Source organism: Odontesthes bonariensis, chromosome 20 (genome assembly GCF_027942865.1).
Source record: "Odontesthes bonariensis isolate fOdoBon6 chromosome 20, fOdoBon6.hap1, whole genome shotgun sequence".
In the NCBI taxonomy this organism is placed as follows: domain Eukaryota; kingdom Metazoa; phylum Chordata; class Actinopteri; order Atheriniformes; family Atherinopsidae; genus Odontesthes; species Odontesthes bonariensis.
The window spans coordinates 4,819,668-4,845,894 of record NC_134525.1 but is presented as its reverse complement, the minus strand read 5'-3'; the positions used below and the strand labels follow the sequence as shown (position 1 = coordinate 4,845,894).

Genomic DNA, 26,227 nt, shown 5'->3' with positions numbered 1-26,227 from the left:
GAGCCCCGCCCCCTACTTTGAGTAGATTTGAGCATAAATATCTAAGCCTACTACAGCTCACGTTACATTGATTTAAATACAACCATAATGTTGAAAATGTAACATGTAATCCAATTATTATTTAAGTAGGTTAACCATGCCCTGTCCCTCGTCGTTGTGCAATGCGCATCTCCTGAATAAAAGGAGAGATGGATCGCGCTTTTGAACTTCTTTTAGTTAGGCTTTATTTCTTCTCAGTTGTTTTCAGCAGCAGGAGATCATTATAGCTTTTATATTAAACACGTTTTTAGTTAGCGGGACTGCAGCTTATCACCGCTCCCGCACTAGGCACTCCCCCTCCCGCCCGCGCCCGCAATGAGCTTTCAAAATGTGTCCCGCGCCGCACTGCTTTGCGTTGGGTCCCGCGAGTCCCCCGAGACTCCCGCGGGAGTGCAGGGCTCTACTTCAGGTCACAAGAAATCACAATTGCAAGTCATAATTGCATTTCCTTCCAAACAGCTAAGAGCATAACTAGTGCTAGAGTAAGTGCAGTAAGTTAGGTAGACAAATGAGAAGACAATTTAGAAAACAAATAAGTGCGTAAGGAGCTGGGACGAAACAGGTGATGTCCTAAGAGGGCGGATCAGGGCAGTGTTTCCTGAAGAGATGGTTTTCAGCCTGCGGCCAAAGATGGGCAGCGACTCAGCTGTCCTGATATCAGTCGGGAGATCGTTCCACCATCGGGGCGCCAGAACAGAGAAAAGCCGTGACCGTGTGGATCGTGCACAGGGACCGCTGAGTGAGGGGCAGCCAGGCGCCTGGTGGCCGCAGAGCGAAGCGGTCGGGCGGGGGTGTAGGGCTTGACCATAGCCTGGAGGTATGAAGGAGCTGTTCCTTCTACTGCCCTGTAGGCCAGCACCAGAGTCTGAAACTGGATGCGAGCAGCTACAGGGAGCCAGTGTGGAGAGCGGAGAAGGGGAGTGGTGTGGGAGAACTTGGGGAGGTTGAACACCAGACGAGCAGCAGCTTTCTGAACCAGCTCCAGAGGTCTGATGGCAGAAGCCGGGGCGCCAGCAAGGAGGGAGTCGCAGTAGTCCAGGCGGGAGATGACCAGAGCCTGGATGAGCACCTGTGCTGCCTTGTCGGTGAGGAAGGGGCGAATCCTCCGGATGTTGTAGAGGAGGAATCGCCAGGAACGGGTCACTGATGCGATGTTTGGCGAGAACGACAGTTGGTCGTCCAGGGTCACACCCAGATTCCTCGCGGTCCGAGTTGACGTCACCACGGAGTCATCCATGGTGATGGCCAGATCTCAGAACGGGCAGCCCTTCCCCGGGAGAAACACCAGCTCAGTCTGGTCCAGGTTGAGCTTAAGGTGGTGCATCGACATCCACCCCGAGATGTCTGCCAGGCACGCAGCAATGCGTGCTTCCACTTGGGTGTCAGAAGGGGGAAAAGACAGAATCAGCTGGGTGTCGTCTGCATAGCAGTGGTAGGAAAAGTTATGGGAGTGTATGACAGAACCAAGAGATGATGTGTAGAGGGAGAAAAGAAGAGGACCCAAGACCGAACCTTGGGGAACCCCGGTAGTGAGCCTACGTGGCTTCGACACAGACCCTCTCAAGTGTTATCTGGTAGAAGCGATCTGTCAGGTAGGATGAGAACATGGAGAGTGCAGAGCCAGAAACACCCATTCCCTCCAGGGTAGAGAGAAGGAAGTGGTGGTTCACTTTCCAGTTTAGGCATAAATGAGATCCTAATTCCAACCTTTTAATGTCTTTTTTGCAGGTTCATATAAAGAATGAAGGGCAGCACGGTGGTGTGGTGGTTACTGGTTAGCACCGTCACCTCACAGCAGGATTCAGCAGTTCAATTCCCAGCTGGGGCCTTTCTGTGTGGAGTTCACATGTTCTCCCCGTGTATGCGTGGGTTCTAAATAATAAAATAATGAATAAATAAAACCATGGCAGGTCGCTAAAGCGACACAAATAAAGTTTTTGTTATTCATGATGCATTCCACATGTGTGAGTAATCCCTTTTTTAAAGTTTTTTTTTGTCTCTCATGCAATGGTGACTGTTTTTAGAGTTCTTTTTATGGTAACAAAGCACGCTAAAAATACTTGGTTGGTCAGTCAATTAGATCCACTATATGATACTATTACTAGTACTAACTAACACTAAAACTACTAGTGATAATTTTAATCTGCCTTTTACTTTCTAATCTGTATTTCCATCCACCAATTAAAATGTTTTTCAAAGACTTAAAATAAATTTAGTTAGAAATGCAGAAATCCATCAACAATAAGACAAAAATCCTACATTTATGGTAGCTAGTGACGGTGTAATTGTCCTTTCTTGCATTGCTCTTGTGTAATAACCTTCAATTGTGACATTCATATACACACAGTCACTATTTTTCTGAACTGATGACTTATTCAGTAAGAACTGGGGTCACGGTTTAACCATATTTCATCATTTGAGGTTTGGTCATTTTTTTCCCAGTAAAAACAGGAAAGAAAACCCTTAATCATACCATTACATGAGCAATTGTCAGATTACAGGCTCACTGACGATTGTTGGATCAAACAACAACAAAGCAGCAGCATTAATTCAGTTAATTTTTTTCTTATCAAAGTACTGTAAGGGGACAAAATTAGAGAACAAACATTATACAAAGGCAGCTAATTAGAGCCATTGCTTCACTTACAGCTTAAGATAACACTGTATTATCAGTGTTATATAACTGCTGTCAGTAAAATAGTTTATCTTATAAATTATCAATGAATTGTATGTATGTTGATGCTGCATCATCCGCATTTTTACAAATGTGACATGTCAAAAATAAAAAAAGCTTTAGTTTTTATTATTTTGTACTTCAGTTATTGACCATAGAAAGAGTTTATGTACATACTTCTGGGTTGTCAAAGAAATACTCAACACTTCTGGACTCGTCGCAAAATTTAGACCAAAGAAACATTCTTCAAAGCCCAAAATGTTTAACATGTATTTGAATTAAGCCTCCCGTCTTCCCTTTGATTCTCAGGCTGATTTCTACAGCTGTAGCTTCCTTTACCTGCATGTTTTACATAAGAGTTATGGTGATAACTTAACCCCTTAACGCCTATTGTCGCATATATGCTACAAACCGTTTGACTCAATCAACCAGCTGAGATAGCATCTTTATTCCCCCAATGCCGGTTAGTTATCTGTTATCTTATTATTGACCATTATGCCTGGTCTTGCAAATAAGCAACATACCAAATTACATCCCAAACATACCAAATTGACTCCGAATTGACCAGGATGCCTGTTGTCGCAAATTTGCAACATACCAAAATTTCTATTTATTTTTTGTGCAAAAGTTAAATCAATAATCTCGGCATTATTTACCATCTACTTAAAGGCTAAAACACACACATAACATTTTTTTATATACAGCTATATAAATTCAGGCGTTAAAGGGACACTATGTAATAAATTAAGTCATTTATTAGCTCAAATCAACATATTCATTCATAAGTTAGTCCTCATTGGTGTAAAATGATCTCTGTCAAAAATCTCACTTATCCTCCTGAGTGAAGAATAACTTGTCTGTATCTACGTAGAGCAGGTAAGCTCTATGGAGGCTGCCATGTCCTTCCGCTCTATGAAAAATGACGAAGTGCAGAGAGGGACATAAAGCACTTCGAATCGTGATTTCTTTTTTTTTTTTTTTTTTTTTTTTTTTTTCCTTCAAACTTTATTAAAAGTTCCAATCACAATCAGAACATTGACTGTGGACAATACAAAACAGTCAGGCATCAAGGATTTAAATAACAAATACAGTATGAGACATAAAGTGGATAAGGTGCATAAGTCATTACATAGGTAACCTAAATATAATAACATAAATGAAATTAAATAAAAGGAAGAAAGAAAATGGCAGGACATATTATATTTCTCCAAATATTCCTTCAATTATGTTAACAGTATGTATACATTTTTTATTATCAATTCTTTTAATACATTCGAGGTAGTTCTTGAAATCAATTTCAAAAACAGGAAAGAAAGGTCGACCTTTAGAAAATTTGGTTTTATGTATGTGGAATTTTGCAATTAGAATAATCAGATTAATTAAGTGTTGCATTTTCCTATCTTTATTATTATAGTATAACAGTATATCTTTGGCATTCAAATTAATTGGTATGTTGGAATGTGATGTGATGTAAGCTTCGATTTTTTTCCAAAAAATCTGGGAAAAATTACATTCAAAGAAAAGGTGCCTAATCGTTTCCACTTCGGCATTACAAAATACACAATTGGCATCAATATTGACAAATTTTGACACAAATTTGTTAGTGGGGTAGATGTTATGTATAATTTTATATTGAACTTCTTTGATTTTATTGGAGATAACAAATTTATGTGGAAGGAGCCATGTTGTTTTCCAATTAATGTCAGAGAAAGAGGAAGACCATACAAATTTTCCTCGAGGTGTAATTTTCCTTTTCCTGAAAAAATGATTCCTTATATGTTTATTGTTACAATGGTGACTCATAATGTTTATACCATTAATAAAGAGGGTAAAGTCAACTTTCTCTGCCTCTTGCCTTTCAAAATGACCTTTTATCAATTGGAGAATGCCACTGGGAATAGCTTTTATCACTGTTTGAAATTCTTTATAGGTAACAGGGAAGATTTTAGATCTAAGAAATTCTTCATAACTAAAAATTTCACCTACATCATTTTGTAAATCCTTAAGATATATTATTCCTTTTTCAATCCAATGTTTCAGAAATAGTGATTTATTTTTCCTAGTTATGAACTCATTGTTCCATATAATAGTTTTATGTGGAGAGAAGTTATGGACAAAGCATAGTTTTGCTGCTGAAATGGCTTGTTGGTGAAATTTAGATAATTTTAGGGGTAATTTTGAAACATTATAATCACAATTTAGGAGAAAAGGTAACCCTCCAACTTTCCCAAAAATATTCTGAGGTATAAAATACCAAAGAGATTCTGGCTTTTTCAAATATTCTTTTATCCATTTTGTCTTAAAGGTATAGTTCACATCCATATAGTCTAACAGCTCCATACCACCATCTCCTCTTGGGGCTGCCAAGATCTCTTTTTTTAAGCGATGGCATTTGTTTTTCCAGACAAAACTTATTAGGGTATTATTTATTTCTTTACAAAGGGATTGTTGAACAAAAAGAGAGAGAGTAGGATATACAAATCTAGAGATACCGTCTGCTTTACTCAGAAGAACTCTACCTAATAGGGACAGATCTCTTTGGAGCCACATATTGAAAATATTTTTAGTTTTTTGTATTTTAGGTTTGAAGTTTTTTGTTTGACGTTCAATTATATTTTTAGAAATATAAATTCCAAGATACTTAATATTTTCTTTAATTGGTATTTTACATATAAGAGTTTCATTTGTGTTGTAGAGACATAGTATTTCACATTTTTTTAAATTAAGTTTTAAACCTGAAGCAACAGAAAAGGTGTCTATTATCTTAAGTGCTGTCTCTATTTGTTGTTTATTTTCCAAAAATAAGACTGTATCGTCCGCTAATTGAGTTATCCTAATCTCTCTCTCAAAAATCTTTAACCCTCGAAAGACATTGCTCTGTCTAATTTGTATTGAAAGCAATTCAACGACTATAAGAAAGAGAAATGGGGAGCAAGGACATCCTTGACGGACTGACCTAGACACTGAAAATCTTTTCGTGGTATTTGGGAATAACATGACACAGCTACTAATATCTTTATAGAGCATTCTAATATAGGATACAAAATGTTCACCAAAACCGAAGGTTTGAAGAGATTTAAATAAAAATTGATGCTCTACACTATCGAATGCCTTGTAGAAGTCTAAAAATAAAATTAAAGCGTCTGAATCAACATATTCAGAGTAATCTATTAAGTCAAGGATAAACCTAATGTTGCAACTTATGTGGCGATTATTCATAAAGCCAGTTTGAGTTTCATGTATGATTTCACTTAAACCTTTTCTTAAACGCCTGGCGAAAATTAGTGAGAGTATTTTATAGTCAACATTGAGCAACGTTATTGGTCTCCAGTTATCCAATAGAAGGTGGTCTTTGTCTGGTTTGGGAAGCAAAGTTATTATGCCTTGTTTCATGGTTGTGGTCATTTCTTCATTATTTGTACATTCTTTCAGCATTTCAAAAAGAGGTCTTTCAATTATTTCCCAAAAGCACTGGTAAAATTCGACAGGAAGACCGTCCATTCCTGGAGATTTACCTTTTTTCATTTTGTTTACAGCTTCAAGGATTTCAACTTTAGAGATAGGTTTTTCGCAATCCAATTTAAAATTATCTGATATTTTGGGAGTAAATTCTTTAACATTATTAATAAATTCTTCACCTTTTATTGAATTATAATTAGAGCTGTATAGGTCAGAATAAAATTGAAAAGCGTGATTTGCTAAATCAGTTGGGTTGGAGGTTACAGAATTATCTATTTTTAGAGATGTGATATTATTTCTCTTGTAGTTCCTTTTTTCTAGGGCGAAAAAGTAGCTTGTATTCTTCTCACCTTCCTCTAACCATTTAGCCCTGGAGCGTACAAAGGCTCCCTTGGTCATATTAATATATAAACTATCTAAATCATCTTTCAATTTTATCAGTTTAATTTCTTCCTCTGGAGTAGGGGAACTTTTGTTTATTAGGATATTTAGTTCTTTCATGATTTCAGATTCTTTAAGATTGCTGCGTTTTTTCATTTCTTTACTGTGTCTAATAGCTGATTCTCTGATTTTAAATTTAAAAAATTCCCATTTTTGTATATTACTAAGTTCTTTTTCATTGAAAATATTCCCAGCAATTGCTTTGACTGAGTTACAGAAAGCTTCATCTTTCAGTAAATTACAATTTAATTTCCAGTAACCACGCATTGTTGCTTTTTGTTTTAGAGGATTAGTAAAGGAAATGACTATCATTTTGTGATCTGAAAAGGGGGCATAACTATGTGATATTTCGGAAACATATTGCATAGTGTAAGAAGATATTAACCACATGTCTATTCGAGATTGTAAAGAACCACTAGCATTACTCCATGTACACTCTTTTTGGTAAGGGTGGATATATCGCCAGGCGTCTATAACATTAAGTTGCTCACCTAAGTGTGATATCACTTTAAATCTTGAATTGGAAGATATTCTTGCTGGTACTCTGTCCATTAAGTCATCAGCTGCATCATTTAGGTCACCGCCAATTATTAAGTGGGCCTCTTTATATTTCTCTTTGAGCTTCAAAAGTTTTGCTGTCAGTTGGACAATCATATTTTTTGCTAGAGCATTGTAATTATAACCATAAATGTTATTCACCACCAGAATCACATTGTTTACTCTAAGCACTAAAATAATCCATCTACCTTCTTCAGATAAGTGAGATTCTATAACATCCCCTTTAAATTTATTAAACAGAATAGCTCCTCCTGCTGAGTTGTTAGAACCATGACTTAAATAAATCTGGTCTCCCCATTGACTTCTCCAGAATTTACGATCATCTTCACAGGAGTGTGTCTCTTGTAGAAAAAGTAAATCGGCGTTAGACCTTCTGCAAAACAAAAAAATTGCCTTTCTTTTGGTAATATTGCGTATACCATTGACATTAAGAGAAAGTACTTTAAGGTTGATGAAATTGTTGGTCGCCATAAATAAAAAAAATAAAAATAGCTGGATGCCGACTAACTTGAACAATCAAAAAGAAAACAACAACAAGAAAAGAGCTTTTTATAAAAACTCTCTACCTTTGGAAAAAGTTAGAAAAACTCTGAACATTATGAGTATCAGGCATATAAAATGTGCTGTTTTGAGGCCATAACATTACTTGTAATGAGCTTTCTTAATATTCTTTTTTTTACTTTTAATAAGCATCATGGTCTTCAGAGCTGGCTTTTCACGCAGTGAATTTTACCCCATCGATGAAGACGATCGGCCCTTGCCATCTGGTTTTCTTTCCATCCTTACGTGCCTGTTCGACTAAAGGCCACAGTTTGTTTCTGCAGTCTTTCTCGAAGCGGGTCAGGTCTTCGGCCATACGGAGGTTCATCTTCTTCAGGATGTCAGCGTTGCGTGATTCTCTCCAAATCTTAATCCTGAAGGTCCGCATGTTGAACTGGATGATGACTGGACGCGGTTTGTTATCATCCCTCGGGCGTCCCACTCTGTGTACCGTGTCAACCAGGAACCCCATCTTACTTTTTTCATCCGGTGCAATCTGGCTCAATATTTTGAGGACTTCATGCCTCACATCTTCGTTTTCTTTTTCTGGGAGGTTGATGAGGCGCAGATTCCATCTTCTGCTGTATCTTTCTCCTTCTTCGGTTTTTTCTTTCAGTTCGTCCACTCTTTTATCCAGCGTTATCACTTTATCCTCCGTTTCTTTAGCTTGAAAATTAAGCCCTTTCATTACTTCTTTTGCCTCTTTAATGTCCGCAGTGTTTTGTTTCATTTGCTGCTCAAAGACGGAAAAACCCCGCTTTAACTCACGTATGGCTTGGAGGATGTCGGAGTTAGAAACCGTGTCCTTCTCCTTGTTTTCTCCACACAGTTTCTTCGGGTTTGGACTTTTGCTGGGAGTCTCGGGAAGAGGAGAACACAAGCCGTAGAAACTCTCCTCTGGCTCCATGTCCATCACCAGATTTCCTTTTGTGACTTCTTTTTTTTTTGCGTCTCTCTTTGTCATTTCGGCTCACTAGTGCAATGTTGGTGTTAGCTTCGTAGGCTAGCTTGTAGCTTAGTTGACGCACGTGTCAGGAGAGTTAATGTCCGTAGGTCGTCACTCGTCAGAATCTTCAACCTATTATCAAAACTCTTCTATCCTTGTTTGGTTGGTGTTTAGCCGTTTAACAAGCCGTTCAAACCGTTGGCCTCGTCAAATTATCATCAGATACTCGTTAATGCTGCAGAGCTTCGCACTTACACGTCTGCTGCAGTCGCCATCTGCGCGACCTCGCCTCGAATCGTGATTTCCCCACCAGGCTTACAAGCAGAAATGACGTCATTGTGACGTCATTTCCGCCAAATGGCTTATTACAGCCGCTAATGCTGAATAGATTTTATTCCTTGGCACATATGTCTTTGTGTTCATTAGCTTTCTTTTTGTAAGTGCATCATCTTCTTCTTTTTATTATTATTCCTATGCTCCCCCTGGATATCTTGTTTTTGGCGTTATGCTCACATTTGTAAACTGTTATTTTGTTGATTTACTAATAAAGTTAAAAAAAAAAAAATGCTAAATAGATTTTATCTCGTAAATGATCCCACTAATAATGCATTGATTGTTACCAAACTTCTGCCGTAGTACACATAGGCTCTTAACTCACAAAACGAGGCATTAGAAAGTTTGTAAGTTTACCGGGAGTTTATTTACCGCTGCTAATGCTCCTATTGCTAACGCAGGCTAATGCTAACGCTGCGTCGACGTCACTTCCGGTAACTCCCGGAATATGACTAATTGCATTGCTTGCACACCAAAGGAGATGTTATGTTATCTGACATGTTATCTGTCATCTGTATTCATAGTGTTGTTGTATGTGTGTTATATAATCCTTTGTGCTGTGTGTCTTGATTTCTTTTTGTTTGTATGGACCTTGAGTCTGAAGCTATAGCTTCTTGAATCTTGACACATTCCGCTTGCCGTAGTTCAAGAAGTTGCAGCGCACATTTGAAAACGTGAGGCGCTAGAGAGCAAATTCATTCAACTTTGCAAAATAAAATTGCACCACTAGATGGGGGAAGAAATTACATAGTGTCCCTTTAAGGGGTTAAAGGTGCTGCTTGTGAACTAACAGGGTGAAGAAAGAAGGTGGACAAATGGAAACAAAGGACTCATCATGAAAGTGCGACAATGCTGACTTACTAAAAATGGCTACAAACCTCCTCCCATGCAATGACTTCTTTAAAAAAAAAAGACAATTTGTATGATGTAAACACACTGATATAATCTAACCGTGCAATCTTTCAGCCCTTATCTTTTCTTCCTCTTTTTTTGTCTGAATGGTTGCTGACTGGCTGGGACTTTCCACGTTGTCACTTCCACTTGGTTGAATTGAAGACTGAAAATACTCCATTTTAAGGGTTAAGGCTAGCATCTTCAGAAATGACCAATGCTGTGTCGAAGTATTCGTCCAACAGCACTGAAAACATGCCTTTGCTTACTCAAAAGAAATTAATTTAGTCTTTGAGTTTGATAAGAACTACAACAATGATCTGATACGTGTGTCAGTTTTGATCATTTTTACTCAGGTAAAAAATAGTCTGATCTTTTAAAACAAAAATTAAAAAAAAAAATCAAAAGTATTAAATGTTTTATTTTTATTCTAAAAATAATTATAAAATAAGATTCAACCTTGTTTCTTTTGTAATGAAACAAAACTCTTCTGAAGCCGCAGATGTTTTTCTCTAATGAAAACACAAATAAAGACGTATTTTATCACATTTCTTACTATGGAAGCAAATCGTAATCAAAATTCAAATTCAAATGCATTATCAGAAATGCTTTTTCATTTTAAGAATGTGGCTGCATTATTTGACTCATAAATAAAATTACTAATCAATCATCCTATTGCATTTCAATTTTCTTCTTCAAGACTGCACATTCTATGCCATAATCAAAAAGAAAACTAAGCGGACATTGCTTTTTCGTTTTAGTGGTCTGCATGCAAAATACTGCCCACAATTCGATAATGAAAAAGCAATCTGAGCGGCGCAGGAGAGTGACGTCACGCCTGCTGACCGTGCTACCCATCATGTAGGCTACGGTAGGGGGCGGTGTGCATATTTGCTGTACAGTTTAGCTGCCCAGGTGGAGTCAAACAATATATCCATTCTGATGCCGGTGACCGGGTTGAACGGGTCACAGAGAGCTTGGCTGCATACTCTGCCGTCACAGATTCAGAGGTTAGTGCAGCAAGGGCTAGCGCGTCGCGGCTACGACCGGCCATGACTTTCGGGCCGCGGCCATCGCTGAGGGAGCAGCCATTAATGAGGCTGAGACAGACTTTGCGAACAGGAGTCGGGGGATTACCTTTCACAGGTAGGATTCAACATTACTATTGGTTGCATTTTGTCAATAGAATATTATTGTACTGTATTTGTGTCTGCCGGCGAAATCGTAGCCAGCAAACGTTAAACTAGGATATGTTTATAGCAGGTGTTATGCCGAGAAGTGCTCCCCCTGCTGGTCGTACTTTAAGGAGAGTCTGTGATGGAATGATACGATAAAACTACATCATAATTTGTTTACCTAATTGAATTAACGGATGCAAATCTCAATAAGTCCAAATTTGTATATACAATTAAAATAACCAAATTTCATAGTTTCAGGTTCATTTTTATATAATTTCATCTGGGCTATAATGAGTTGAGATTGTTAATAGAAAATGTATCCAACCGTCTTTCGTGTTGACTCCAAAAGTATTAGTCACGGCCCTTACTTTTGAATATATGTCCAATAATATAAAAATAGTTAGGAATAGGAATACTCTAAACTCTACAATTGTCAGATTATCATAATTGTACACGTATTATTAATTTACATGAAGAGATGTGAAAAAAGATGCACGAATGAAACACCATTGTCAGCTCAATATTATTTTTTTTGGATAAATGTAATAATCCACACCTGAAACGGTTTACGCGCGCTCCGTGAATGGGAATGCACTTCTCGGCAGAACACCTCTGTTCACACGGCTATTAGGCCAACGGAAACTTCATAAATCATATATTCCATAACACAGGCTTAGATTACAACTAACACAAGAATGCTACTTTTGAAATAATGCAAATATTACTGTTATAACATTGACCATCACATTTTACTCAGGTTTATTAATGACGTTTATTATGCCTGTATTATTCACATGTAATTCTTTCATCCTAACAAAAGTATTTACCTCATGTCTCATACCCACCCCTCAGATTGTCCGACCGAGAGTTGGTGTTATTCCCTCCATCTTCGGCTTACAGGTTCACCTAATAAGAGTAGGTGTATCATCATAAGGCTATTAGCATTCATAAATTGAAATATTATCAATAACAGGGCGGGGTGAAATACTTATCCCTGTGTGTGTGTATTTTTATATATTTTAATATTATGCTTCTTCATTTTAGCCAGAAAAGGGCAGGACTACATGTTCTTCCAGAAAAGCTGAAGAGAGCCTGTCTGTGACCACTGACAGCAAGGGCTCGCACATTTTCTGGTGGGGGGGGGGGGGGGGGGGGGACTCACACTAGGGCCAAAACACCAACTACAGGTACCGTACATTAACAGCAGAATGACAGTGTGTGATAGACTGGTCAGTAGGCTATATTTATAAGACACCGATGTTCGTTGTCAGCTGCCGCTGTTTTGGCAGCTCGAGCCTTGTCGTAATTTTGTAATTTGGAACGGATGGAATGAGAATCCAGCTTTGTACATATGTATGTGTATATATATATTTCTAGTGTAAGGTAGAGGATGTTTGTTTTGTATGTGTATTTATTTGACGATTGCCTATGGTGCCCTACGAATGAATGAGTACGTATGTATACACACTGCTTGAAGATCATTCAAGCTGTTGACCTAACGAATTTTCCAATCACGTACTACAAGCTTTGTATCATTGAAGAGGAATAAAGACACTATACAGCTGTTATGATTTTTATGTAACATCTTTATCAAATCTGTAATAAAGTATTTCACAAGGCCAAAACAATGTAAGAAAATATCTTTGATTTTTGCTTTTTTGGCTTCACAGCATAACTTTGTTATGACCATAGCATCAAGGTTCAAGGTACAATGTTTTTTAAATTGCCAATTGTGCATGAACCGCAGTCAAGACACATGCACTACTTGTTCAGGGATCTCTCTGAGTTAGTCTAGAAATATAGAAATACTATAATAAAATATGAAGAATATAAAAAACACTGTACAAGAAGGTAGTTGTATATACACAAGTTTAAATATTTTGAATGGTATCAACCTAAAGCAAAACAAAATGAGCTAAGAGCCCTTGTTATAAATAGGCTTTATTCTTAGACTTTATGTATTCATATTCTGTAGTTCTCTAGATAATCTATGTTCCTAGTTTGTACGTTACACTCTGCTCATACAACGCAAATGTATGTCCAACACTTTAAGATGACGTAGCGGGATAAAATAACTGGGTCAGATAAAGCGTCTCTTAGGACAGATAGGTCTGGTGCAGTAGATGCACGCCTGAAACAACACGCACACACACACATCGCTTATCACATCCAAAGAACATGACGAAGACGGTGGATGGCCTGCTCACAGCATGAGTAAATATTCAATAATGCGCCGTCAAATGTAGGTACAACCTCTGAGATAAGGGTGAACATAAATATGAAATGTTTCCAGATCTCGGGACTTGGTCGGACGGATTTCATGCGAGAACTCTGTCTCTCCAAGTCCAGCGCTGATACTTGACCTGTGACCTCCAATAAATACTTTGTTTAACTTAAGACTGCTCCAACTGGTTCTTAGGCTTCCAATATAAAGAATAGGGTCTAACACCCTGAAAGAGGAGTGTTTTGCAGAGCTTGTTTTTGTCTCATGCTCCCTTTTATGCAGGTCAAGAGAGGTCAGTTTGCCAATGTGGTGGGGCCTTATTTTCAGAAACACAGACACAAACAATGACAACAAGTTGGAATAATGGTTGTTGATGCCAAACTTTGTCTCCTCAATGTGTTCCCCAAGCTGAAAAACATCCTCCGTTCTCCTCCCGGATGATGTACGTGACTGTCGTCGTCTTTACAGCTTTGCTGAAGCTTGGCGAATCACCCACTCTGCAGCTCTCAGCACCTTCACTGTGCCACATGATGGAATCACTAGTACACCGTTGTTTTTCAGGGCTAGAAAGTGGTAGCTATCATGAAATGATGAAGGTACAGCATCTCTGACCAAGCTTGCATGGCACACACCACAGGACAGCTTTTGCAGAATCTGGAGGACTACAAACCCTGCGATGTAGTACAAAGCATTGTCCACAACATCCACCAGTATAAATATTGAGAAGTAGCTATTTAACATATTTAGAACGGTAATTTTGATATGATGTTTAAAAAAGAAATACTCAAATCATTAGGCTGAGTTAGTGAGTTTGAGGTTGAAGCTTCTGGGTCATCCTGAGTGGTCACAGACAGGCTCTCTTCAGCTTTTCTGGAAGAACATGTAGTCCTGCCCTTTTCTGGCTAAAAGGAAGAAGCATTATATTAAAATATATAAAAATACACACACACACAGGGATAAGTATTTCACCCTGCCCTGTTATTGATAATATTTCAATTTATGAATGCTAATAGCCTTATGATGATACACCTACTCTTATTAGGTGAACCTGTAAGCCGAAGATGGAGGGAATAACACCAACTCTCGGTCGGACAATCTGAGGGGTGGGTATGAGACATGAGGTAAATACTTTTGTTAGGATGAAAGAATTACATGTGAATAATACAGGCATAATAAACGTCATTAATAAACCTGAGTAAAATGTGATGGTCAATGTTATAACAGTAATATTTGCATTATTTCAAAAGTAGCATTCTTGTGTTAGTTGTAATCTAAGCCTGTGTTATGGAATATATGATTTATGAAGTTTCCGTTGGCCTAATAGCCGTGTGAACAGAGGTGTTCTGCCGAGAAGTGCATTCCCATTCACGGAGCGCGCGTAAATCGTTTCAGGTGTGGATTATTACATTGATCCAAAAAAAATAATATTGAGCTGACAATGGTGTTTCATTCGTGCATCTTTTTTCACATCTCTTCATGTAAATTAATAATACGTGTACAATTATGATAATCTGACAATTGTAGAGTTTAGAGTATTCCTATTCCTAACTATTTTTATGTTATTGGACATATATTCAAAAGTAAGGGCCGTGACTAATACTTTTGTAGTCAACACGAAAGACTGTTGGATACATTTTCTATTAACAATCTCAACTCATTATAGCCCAGATGAAATGATATAAAAATGAACCTGAAACTATGAAATTTGGTTATTTTAATTGTATATACAAATTTGGACTTATTGAGATTTGCATCCGTTAATTCAATTAGGTAAACAAATTATGATGTAGTTTTATCATATCATTCCATCACAGACTCTCCTTAAAGTACGACCAGCAGGGGGTGCACTTCTCGGCATAACACCGGCTATAAACATATCCTAGTTTAACGTTTGCTGGCTACGATTTCGCCGGCAGACACAAATACAGTACAATAATATTCTATTGACAAAATGCAACCAATAGTAATGTTGAATCCTACCAGTGAAATGTAATCCCCCGACTCCTGTTCGCAAAGTCTGTCTCAGCCTCATTAATGGCTGCTCCCTCAGCGATGGCCGCGGCCCGAAAGTCATGGCCGGTCGTAGCCGCGACGCGCTAGCCCTTGCTGCACTAACCTCTGAATCTGTGACGGCAGAGTATGCAGCCAAGCTCTCTGTGACCCGTTCAACCTGGTCACCGGCATCAGAATGGATATATTGTTTGACTCCACCTGGGCAGCTAAACTGTACAGCAAATATGCACACCGCCCCCTACCGTAGCCTACATGATGGGTAGCACGGTCAGCAGGCGTGACGTCACTCTCCTGCGCCGCTCAGATTGCTTTTTCATTATCGAATTGTGGGCAGTATTTTGCATGCAGACCACTAAAACGAAAAAGCAATGTCCGCTTAGTTTTCTTTTTGATTATGGCATAGAATGTGCAGTCTTGAAGAAGAAAATTGAAATGCAATAGGATGATTGATTAGTAATTTTATTTATGAGTCAAATAATGCAGCCACATTCTTAAAATGAAAAAGCATTTCTGATAATGCATTTGAATTTGAATTTTGATTACGATTTGCTTCCATGTTACAGGCAAACTTTCAATTAATTTCATTACATTACGGTCATTCTGCAGACGCTTTTATCCAAAGCGACTTACAATAAGTGTGTTCCACATCGGTAGGCAAAAGAACTTCAGGTTAGAGGCCTGCGCGGGACTCCCGCATGATTCAGACGTTCGCGTTACTTCTCACGGAAGTTCTTGTCATTGGCTTGAGGAAAGAAACATGATCTTAGCTGTGCACACCGCTGTCCGATCCTTCACGTGGGGCACATAGTGCAGGAGCGCATTAGATGGCACAAGCAGCTGAGGCTTTACAGCAATAAGCCTACCCAACATACCTACCAAAATATACCGTGAATATTAAGAATAATACATTGTACATATGTTATATGCCACTCCTCACATTTCCATTCTTGGAAGTAAAAGTATATATTTTTAGTTAATATGATTTTAAACACAGCGTGATGGAGCCCCGCCCCCTACTTTGAGTGGATTTGAGCATAAATATCTAAGCCTACTACAGCTCACGTTACATTGATTTAAATGCAAACAAGTGGAATGAAAACAATATGTGTTATTAATTACCCTACCTTTTCTAAACCCAGAATGTTGAAAATGTAACATGTAATCCAATTATTATTTAAGTAGGTTAACCATGCCCTGTCCCTCGTCGTTGTGCAATGCGCATCTCCTGAATAAAAGGAGAGATGGATCGCGCTTTTGAACTTCTTTTAGTTAGGCTTTATTTCTTCTCAGTTGTTTTCAGCAGCAGGAGATCATTATAGCTTTTATATTAAACACGTTTTTAGTTAGCGGGACTGCAGCTTATCACCGCTCCCGCACTAGGCACTCCCCCTCCCGCCCGCGCCCGCAATGAGCTTTCAAAATGTGTCCCGCGCCGCACTGCTTTGCGTTGGGTCCCGCGAGTCCCCCGAGACTCCCGCGGGAGTGCAGGGCTCTACTTCAGGTCACAAGAAATCATAATTGCAAGTCATAATTGCATTTCCTTCCAAACAGCTAAGAGCGTAACTAGTGCTAGAGTAAGTGCAGTAAGTTAGGTAGACAAATGAGAAGACAATTTAGAAAACAAATAAGTGCGTAAGGAGCTGGGACGAAACAGGTGATGTCCTAAGAGGGCGGATCAGGGTAGTGTTTCCTGAAGAGATGGTTTTCAGCCTGCGGCCAAAGATGGGCAGCGACTCAGCTGTCCTGATATCAGTCGGGAGATCGTTCCACCATCGGGGCGCCAGAACAGAGAAAAGCCGTGACCGTGTGGATCGTGCACAGGGACCGCTGAGTGAGGGGCAGCCAGGCGCCTGGTGGCCGCAGAGCGAAGCGGTCGGGCGGGGGTGTAGGGCTTGACCATAGCCTGGAGGTATGAAGGAGCTGTTCCTTCTACTGCCCTGTAGGCCAGCACCAGAGTCTGAAACTGGATGCGAGCAGCTACAGGGAGCCAGTGTGGAGAGCGGAGAAGGGGAGTGGTGTGGGAGAACTTGGGGAGGTAGAACACCAGACGAGCAGCAGCTTTCTGAACCAGCTCCAGAGGTCTGATGGCAGAAGCCGGGGCGCCAGCAAGGAGGGAGTCGCAGTAGTCCAGGCGGGAGATGACCAGAGCCTGGATGAGCACCTGCGCTGCCTTGTCGGTGAGGAAGGGGCGAATCCTCCGGATGTTGTAGAGGAGGAATCGCCAGGAACGGGTCACTGATGCGATGTTTGGCGAGAACGACAGTTGGTCGTCCAGGGTCACACCCAGATTCCTCGCGGTCCGAGTTGACGTCACCACGGAGTCATCCATGGTGATGGCCAGATCTCAGAATGGGCAGCCCTTCCCCGGGAGAAACACCAGCTCAGTCTGGTCCAGGTTGAGCTTAAGGTGGTGCATCGACATCCACCCCGAGATGTCTGCCAGGCACGCAGCAATGCGTGCTTCCACTTGGGTGTCAGAAGGGGGAAAAGACAGAATCAGCTGGGTGTCGTCTGCATAGCAGTGGTAGGAAAAGTTATGGGAGTGGATGACAGAACCAAGAGATGATGTGTAGAGGGAGAAAAGAAGAGGACCCAGGACCGAACCTTGGGGAACCCCTGTGGTGAGCCTACGTGGCTTCGACACAGACCCTCTCAAGTGTTATCTGGTAGGAGCGATCTGTCAGGTAGGATGAGAACATGGAGAGTGCAGAGCCAGAAACACCCATTCCCTCCAGGGTAGAGAGAAGGAAGTGGTGGTTCACTTTCCAGTTTAGGCATAAATGAGATCCTAATTCCAACCTTTTAATGTCTTTTTTGCAGGTTCATATAAAGAATGAAGGGCAGCACGGTGGTGTGGTGGTTACTGGTTAGCACCGTCACCTCACAGCAGGATTCAGCAGTTCAATTCCCAGCTGGGGCCTTTCTGTGTGGAGTTCACATGTTCTCCCCGTGTATGCGTGGGTTCTAAATAATAAAATAATGAATAAATAAAACCATGGCAGGTCGCTAAAGCGACACAAATAAAGTTTTTGTTATTCGTGATGCATTCCACATGTGTGAGTAATCCCTTTTTTAAAGTTTTTTTTTGTCTCTCATGCAATGGTGACTGTTTTTAGAGTTCTTTTTATGGTAACAAAGCACGCTAAAAATACTTGGTTGGTCAGTCTCTGAGTTTTATACTTAGGGTGAGCAACACCAGAAGTTTGGGAGACTCCCCTTCTGTTTCTCACGACACTCAGAAAAACTGAGCTCATGTTTGTCATGTTTCCAGAAATTATTAATTCCTGTGCCAGTTTAAGCATTTACTACAATATCTGTGAAACTATTTCCAAAGAATGCACATATTACTTTATTAGACAGAGGCGGTTTTAATGAACTTAAAGCCCCTTTTGTGGATCAGTCAGTAACAGCAACTTGCTCAACTTCTCCTTATTTCAAACTCATACACCAACGTGTATGTTTGACTGTTATCTGCTGCTGAAAAAGGGTCACAGTTCGACACTGTCTTTTGTACTGTCATACTTGTAGTAATTTGTGAGAGTAATTCAAACCCTGCAGCCCACACGTGGAGAGAAAATACACAAATATGGGGTGGGAAATAACCCCCGTTTCATTCGAATGACTTAATCACTCGTGACAAATCTGACTATCTTGATAACTTAACCCTCCTGTTGTCTTGCGTGTCAAAAGTGACCCACTACCATGTTTAGCTGTAGAAAAAATACCTTAAACTATCTTTTTCCAACTTGAAATTTTATGACTTTTCCTAAAGGGACCCCATCATTAGAAAAAGTCATACTTTATTTTTGTTTATGTTTCCATGTGGGCTGTACACCACTAGGGTGCAAAGATTGTCATAAGGGTCATTTTTGACCCGTGAATTATAAAAACATTTAAACACCAGAAAAAAGTTCAGTTTTTTTCCCTTTCAATATAATTAATTCAGAAGTCATTACTTCACATTTAATAATAGCAATAATAAACCTTTAATATGTAAAAATACATGATAAAAAATGTATTGAATTGAGTTGAATAGATAAATAACAGGTGGTTTCATCATACAAAATAGATTTTGGATTTAAATTCAATTAAGTTGCTTTATTTTGGGTCATTTTTGACCCAAAGGACAAGGGGAATAAACAGAATGTTAAGACCACACAAGGGTTAAATTCCATCTGAGAACATCGCTTCGATGCTTTTTGCAAATCAGTTTTAAAACTCATTTCTTCTACTTGTAGGTGTGAGCATTGTAAAATGAATACCGGGTAACAGTTAAAAACGACAACACTAAAATTGGTATACTCTGACAAACCACATGACCCTGAATACCTCCAGTCTTCTCAGAATGTGAGTCTTTGTATTGTCATCACTGCAGCATGATTGTTTCCATGCCATATATGATAGTTACATGGCAACAACAGTTCCTCTTTTTGAGTGCAACTTTAGTATAAAAGATCATCCCTCTTTGGTTCATTCATTAGACTTTGTAAAGTTGAGCTTTTAGTAGCTGAAGCCATTCAAAGCTTTCTACAGATCCAGAGTCAGTTTTGTCATTGTTTGAAGATGTGGACGAATCTCTCTGTCAGCCGGTGGATTTTTCTGCTCACCCTGGCTGCTGTGATGTTCATCTCAGCATCACATGGTAAGACTCAACTTTCATCTAGTGTTTTCCAGTGTTGCATTATGAATTAAATTTCACAAGACAAAAAAGACAAGCTTGAAAGAATTTTTATGGAAAACAAGTGCAAAACACTTGCTAGTTCCAGGCTCTCAGTTATGACTGAGTTGATTTTATTTGTCTTGTAAAGAGGAAACTGAATATCTTTTAACTTTGGACTGTTGGTTGCAGATATACATTACTGAGCAAAAGTCTTGATCCACCTCTCATTACTTCATATATTGTCAAGGGAATTGGAAACGGGCTCAGTGATTTCTTGAAATATTCAGACAAGTTTTCTGTCATTTCTTTAAGTAGTCTTCAGGAATAGTTCTGCAGGCTTCTTGAAGGACATCCCAAAGCTCCTCTTTGGATGTTGGCTGCTTTTTGTTCCGTTCACTGTCAGGATGATCCCATCTTAAGTGCCTTAACAAAGAAAGAAAGAAAGAAACAGATTCCTCTGAAAATGGTCAGGTACAAGGACTGGACTGAAAGTGAGTGAAAAAGCAGCCAATGTCCAAAGAAAAACTCTAAAAGACATTCAGAAAGCCTGGAAAACTGCTGCTCAAGGCCACCTCATAGGGTTACAACAAAATCTGGCTGCTTGGAAGAAAATATAAAGAAATGAGAATCAGGATATTTGCATAGGCTTGTAGTCATCTTTTTTTCTCCATATCACTGACAGTTGGAGAGATTAAGAAAAAAAAAAGATCACAACAAAGCAGCTTATGATGACAAGCTTTAGGAAAAAAAATTGTTTAACATGTGATAATTTCAGAAAAAAAAAGGTACAAGTGCCTGATTATTCCATGAACATTTTTCTCAAGTTAAAGTATTGCCTTACACAGGTTGAGATCCCCTATTATTTATTATATTTTTACATCATATTTCTGAATTTTAAACCACTTTTCAGCTGTTTGGTTTGTTACAAATGCCACACATGCCTTCATGATCTAAGACACTTTAATCAGGAATTACTTGGCTAATTTAATTGTTTATCTAATTGGAAGGTACAGTATAATAGCTGCAAATATCTGTAAACTCTACAGCTGAAGCAGTGAGTCAGGGAAACTGTAACCACTGCAACTGTGTGTGTTATAGAGTACTAATATTTGATAGGTTGTTTTCATGTAAAGCTGAGTGATGACAGCATTTTCCTCTCTCTTTCTGGTTAAGCAGTCAACTCCTTGAATATAGGTTTACCCTGCTGTGACAAAGTCGGCAGAGGCCCAGTCAAGTCCATAAAAGAGTGCTATGAACAGAAACCACGACAGAACTGCAACCATCACGCCTACTTGTAAGTACAGCAACCTGAATACTGTTCCGTGTCCTCTGTAACCCGCTTGCTTTTCATCATTAAAGTATTTCCAGATCGGCAACCTTCACTGAAGTCTGTCAAATAGAGTTTGCATGATTTCCAACCACCATAAATTTGATAACAGGGGGAATCTAACTTTGATTAAAAGTGTTTTTGGAAGTAAACATCAGTAAAAGTTTGATTTCTTGTGTCTCTTCTCCAAGGATTATAGACAGAAATGGCACGCAGAGATGCATTGATCCATCTTCCAAGTGGCTCAAAGCCAGGATCCGAAAGGTAAACATCGGCTATCAAAACCCAATCACATGAGCAGTTTCACAAACCAGTGCCAGATAAATGTATTCTGCAAACAAAATAGAGCTTTTATGTATGTTTAAATATCCATAAAGTGTAACTGTATGCTCAGTGTGTTCTGCACAATTTGGAGGTTTAAAAAAAAACAAAGGTTTCCAAAACTCTGTCAAACTGATCTTGACTTTTTTCACAAGAAAATCCAGCTGACATGTAGGAAATGTAACTAAATCTGTAAATATGGCCCTTTATGATCCTTCCTGCAAAGGTTTGTGCTGAGTAAAGCACAGTTCAAGACCTCTGGTGGAATATCAAACATAAGCTGAAGCTGCTGAAAGAAGTAGTGCATTTCCATTCCTGCTACCTTTGACCTATATTCTACTACATTTGTGACAATATCAGCTATAAAACTGTCACAAAATTGACGTTTTAATCACAAAATGCACGATTTGACCAATAAAATATAAGCCAGCTTAAATGCAGGGTTTTAGTTTGTGTTTGTATTATTAAACTGTAGTATCTCCATCTAAACAAGAGTTAAGTGTCTCAGTTGTCCTGTCCTGAATATCATAAATGTGTCTAATCATACAATCTTATTTCTCCCTTCTCTACCCTGCAGGGATTAAAGTGTGATCCTGTCTTGTCGTTATCAAATCAAGGCTAAGGAGATGAGGACGCATAAAAACCGCACCCCAGCATTGCAGCTACTGAGAACATCTCATGTTGATTTACTATTTATTACTTTTCCATAAAAACTATATATTTAAAATTTATTTTATTTTTTTATTTAATATGAAAAAGTGTCATGTAAGTTATTAATTTATTCAATTCTGAATTTGTCGTCATCTTAAGTCATGGAAATTGTTCTTTTTAACCCTGGAACCAGTAATAGATATTAAATATTTTCTAAATGTGATGCAGTCTCGTGTTTTTTTCCATGCATGAAGACTGGTTTTGGGTGACAATACAGAGGGGATTTCTGGGGTGACTCAATGTCACATTTCTTTCAGACACAACTGTAACCAAACTTAAAGCTCCGCCGCTGTCTGTCTTAAATGTCTCCATCATATCTAAAAATGGCTGCCCACATGTTAATATACAGTACATCATGTGGCCACTGGAAGATGACACCTTCATGTGATTATTTAAGTCATTCTGACATAACACACCAGTGCTACACTATCAGCCTTTGTCCAACAAACTTTAAAACGTAGCTTCAAGGCAGAGGGATCCAGCACTGATCGTGAGACTTACAGTATGCCTTCCAAACAGATTTATACACTTAGACAACTGCTGTTCAAAAAAGCAATATGCCAGCCATACTGATCAGAGGGAAGCCCCGCCTCCTTATTAACTACACTCAAATAAGGCTTGGGCCAACAGCAGATGGATCAGCTGAAGGTCCAGATGCATCTCTCAGCTCCTGTGTCAGGTCTTTGCTGGATGTTTTCCTCTTTCTTAAGGACATCACTTTCAGATCCTGTTCATCTGCTGTAGATAGTTCTTTAGGCCTGACACTTCTTCTTTTGTCCTCCACTTGTCCAGTTTCCTCAAATGTTTTAAGGACACACTGCACACCATGCTGAGATATGCCAAGTTTTCAGCTAACAGCTCTTTGGGAATCACCTTGTTGCTGCAGAAATCCTGTTTTCTGTCTGTCACACTGTGTTATCTTTGCTGTTTTTCATAAATAAAACTAAAGAAATGGGAACAAATGATGTGTCTTTGTGACAGGCTGCTAATAATAAAGTTACAGAACATCAGAATAACAAATAATCACATGGAAGTATCACCTTAGTGTATGTTAACATGTGAGATGCCTCGGGACAATCTAATTCTAACATTTAATTAACAGCTGTAGGGCTTATCATTTTATTTGGTTGTTGCTTTTCAAAATATTCTATCGTTTGAACTTCATAAAAGATTTTCAAACTGTTTAATTTGTTAAAAATGTCAGATATACATTTATAATCCAGGGCACTTGATAAATGATTAAAACATCTTACTGTATATGGCATAAGAGGCTAGACAAAAATAACTGTACTAATAGTGGTAGTTGTTATATCTTAAATAAACTTAGGTAACACAGGACTCTTTTACATACTGCTTGTGCCTTATAAGTGGGGAAAAAAAAGTTTCTTCCTGTTAAAAGGCAGTTTTTCTTTCTACTGTTTCCTTGTGTATGCTCAGGATGGAAGGGGGGAAACTTGATATTATGTAGAACTCTTTAAATACTATATCAGAAACACTCATTTAACTTTGTTAGCTTAAGACAACACAAGTCCGGCATGTACAATGTGTGTAGATCAGATTCAGAGTTAGAACCCTTTCACCCCGTTTCACTTGTTCTTGTGCTATGAAGTAACAAAAATACTTGTGACCAACTGGTCTTATATTAAATATACAGATGCAATGCTCGATAAGAAGTGCTAGGTTTAAAGAAACGGTTTGTTTTCATTCAGAGGGAAGTACAAATATCTCTGTTTAACAAATGTTAAGACTGTACTGAATCGCTCTGTATAAAAATGCATCTACCCCACACATGACGAAATGAATATACGTTTGACTTCTTATAATGGTTACTGTTCAACTAATATTTAAACAGAGCATCATCCAGATGATGCTCAGGTAATGTTGAACTGGTTATATCTTATTTTCTGCTTGCAGCAAATCTGGAGGGAATGTTTTCAGTCAATTCTGTACTTACAGAGGTGACAGTGAAATTTACAACTTTGGTCAGTGCCAGTGAGGTCTCCACGGCACCTGTCAGTTGCTAACTTTGCTAAACAGTAAGTTAAAAAGACTTTATTTACATTTGGGTTCAGCTGGAGTCGGATTGGGGAAGAGGCCAGATCACAGTGTGTGATATGAGGTAATATCTTTATAAAGAATCCATGAAGTCATCACATCTCTTAGAGCTATTGTACACGACTGTATTGTTCAAGCCAACAATTTAGTCATGTTTCACCTGTAGCCAAAACTGGAAGCTTTGTATAGTGCCATCCTCGAAGGCCAGAGAGCCACATCCACTGTGTCCATTGGTCAAAAAGATTATGGACGTCATGTGTTTGTCTGCCAAACCCTGAATTGCCACAATTCCAAGAAACACTTTGCAACAGATAATAGGAGCCATTATAGATAATAGGCTACAAATTGGAACCTAATTTTAACATTAATGGGACATTGTGGAATTTCTTCCCCCATCTAGTGGTGCAATTTTATTTTGCAAAGTCGAATGAATTTGCTCTCTAGCGCCTCGCGTTTTCAAATGTGCGTTGCAACTTGTTGAACTACGGCAGGCGGTATGTGTCAAGATTCTCTTTTTCGCTGTTTTGGCGTCGAGGATCCCTTCTCCTGTGGCGTGGCATAACTATGGTCTTCCATTGCGAACAAAAGTGCAGGCCGTTCAGGCTGGTTTATACCAGAGAATGTCTAATGGCGTATACTGGCTCTGTTTATAACTGCGTGCAAACGTGACGTCAAAATGACGTCATTTCCGCTTGCAGGCCTGGCGTTGGGGAAAACGCGATTCGAAGTGCTTTATGTCGCTCTCGGCACTTCGTCGTTTTTCATAGACCGGAAGGACATGGCAGCCTCCATAGAGCTTACCTGCTCCATGTAGATACAGACAAGTTATTCTTCACTCAGGAGGATAAGTGAGATTGTTGACAGAGATAATTTTACACCAATGAGGACTGATTTATGAATGAATATGTTGATTTGAGCTAATAAATTACTTAATATATTACACAGTGTCCCTTTAAAGATTAAAGATGTAATTACTTCAGTACACAGACTCCTGGATCAAATAAAATCAGCCATAAATGCCATTTGTTATGGCATCTCCAACGTAACGACAATAAATTAATTAACTTTAGTGAAAAGTAGCCCATAAAAGCAACAGATCTGAATAATAGCCTCTGAAAATTTAAGACACAGACAGTGAAGCCCTGTTTATAAATGATGTGTAACATAGGAATTACCATGAACATGCCAACTAGCTGTTAAATTCAGTTGTGTGCTGATTTAACAACCTGAGCCTAGATGAGGGATCAGTACTGAATTTCTGGTTTAACTGTAGACGAGGGAAATATACGTTTTTGAGAATAAAAGAGCTAGACAAGTATTTTTCACTGTGTTTTCTTTGTCATGTCATAATAATGTGCTTCGCGGATTAATGAAAAATGGAGATTTCAAAGAGGGCAGATCCTAGTTAAGAGAGGGGTGGAGTCGAGCGTGTCGGTTCGTGTCTTAAAACCAGCCGTTATGAAAAGTGTAAAATCATGGTGGAAAAAGGAGCTGTTGTGAAACATCTCTTTACGAAATATAATAATCCATTCGATAGTTAACAAATTCATACAACACAACGATAGAAGTTCATGAGGCAGCCCTGCAAATACCAGTAAATCATAATGAGCATGTATGTAAGAAAAATATATTACTTTTGCAACCTAACCACACATTTCTATTCCTCTTTTCAATTTTCCCACCACAGGGAAATTTAAGTGTCCTCCAGCTATCAAGATTCCAAGACTTCATAAATTCAAGTTCAGGATGAAGTCTTGGTTCAGCTCCTCTGAACATTTTCTGCTGACATACTAATCAATCATTGTTAAGGCATTATTTGAATAAATTCATTTTGTAAAATTGACCAGAACAGCAACA

General features: G+C 38.9%; 1 protein-coding gene and 2 long non-coding RNA genes across 4 annotated transcripts; 1 reads left to right on the top strand and 2 right to left on the bottom strand.

Moving 5' to 3' along the window:
* Positions 1-5,103: 5,103 nt before the first annotated feature.
* On the bottom strand, positions 5,104-8,928 carry LOC142370119 (uncharacterized). 2 transcript variants are annotated; one of them, XR_012767796.1, is made up of 2 exons: positions 7,852-8,928; positions 5,104-7,544 (listed from the first exon to the last, which is right to left on the bottom strand). XR_012767796.1 is itself a non-coding variant. In XM_075452560.1 (2 exons), exons 1-2 carry the CDS (start codon positions 8,673-8,675, stop codon positions 7,536-7,538), a joined length of 780 nt encoding a protein of 259 aa, XP_075308675.1. In that variant the 5' UTR covers positions 8,676-8,928; the 3' UTR covers positions 5,104-7,535. The 2 variants fall into 2 exon arrangements, 1 of the variants encoding a protein (XP_075308675.1); XM_075452560.1 differs by having other exon boundaries at positions 7,905-8,928.
* Positions 8,929-10,717: 1,789 nt separating this feature from the next.
* Positions 10,718-12,166, top strand: LOC142370099 (uncharacterized). The gene is made up of 3 exons (XR_012767790.1): positions 10,718-11,027; positions 11,912-11,974; positions 12,104-12,166. It is a non-coding gene; the product is annotated as an uncharacterized LOC142370099 (long non-coding RNA).
* Positions 12,167-12,624: 458 nt separating this feature from the next.
* On the bottom strand, positions 12,625-14,634 carry LOC142369835 (uncharacterized). The gene is made up of 2 exons (XR_012767717.1): positions 14,317-14,634; positions 12,625-14,185 (listed from the first exon to the last, which is right to left on the bottom strand). It is a non-coding gene; the product is annotated as an uncharacterized LOC142369835 (long non-coding RNA).
* Between the last annotated feature and the right edge of the window lie 11,593 nt (positions 14,635-26,227).

What these genes read in the sequence shown, in the direction of transcription:
- LOC142370119 (XM_075452560.1), bottom strand. Translation starts at nt 8,675, where the DNA reads ATGACAAAGAGAGACGCAAAAAAAAAAGAAGTCACAAAAGGAAATCTG.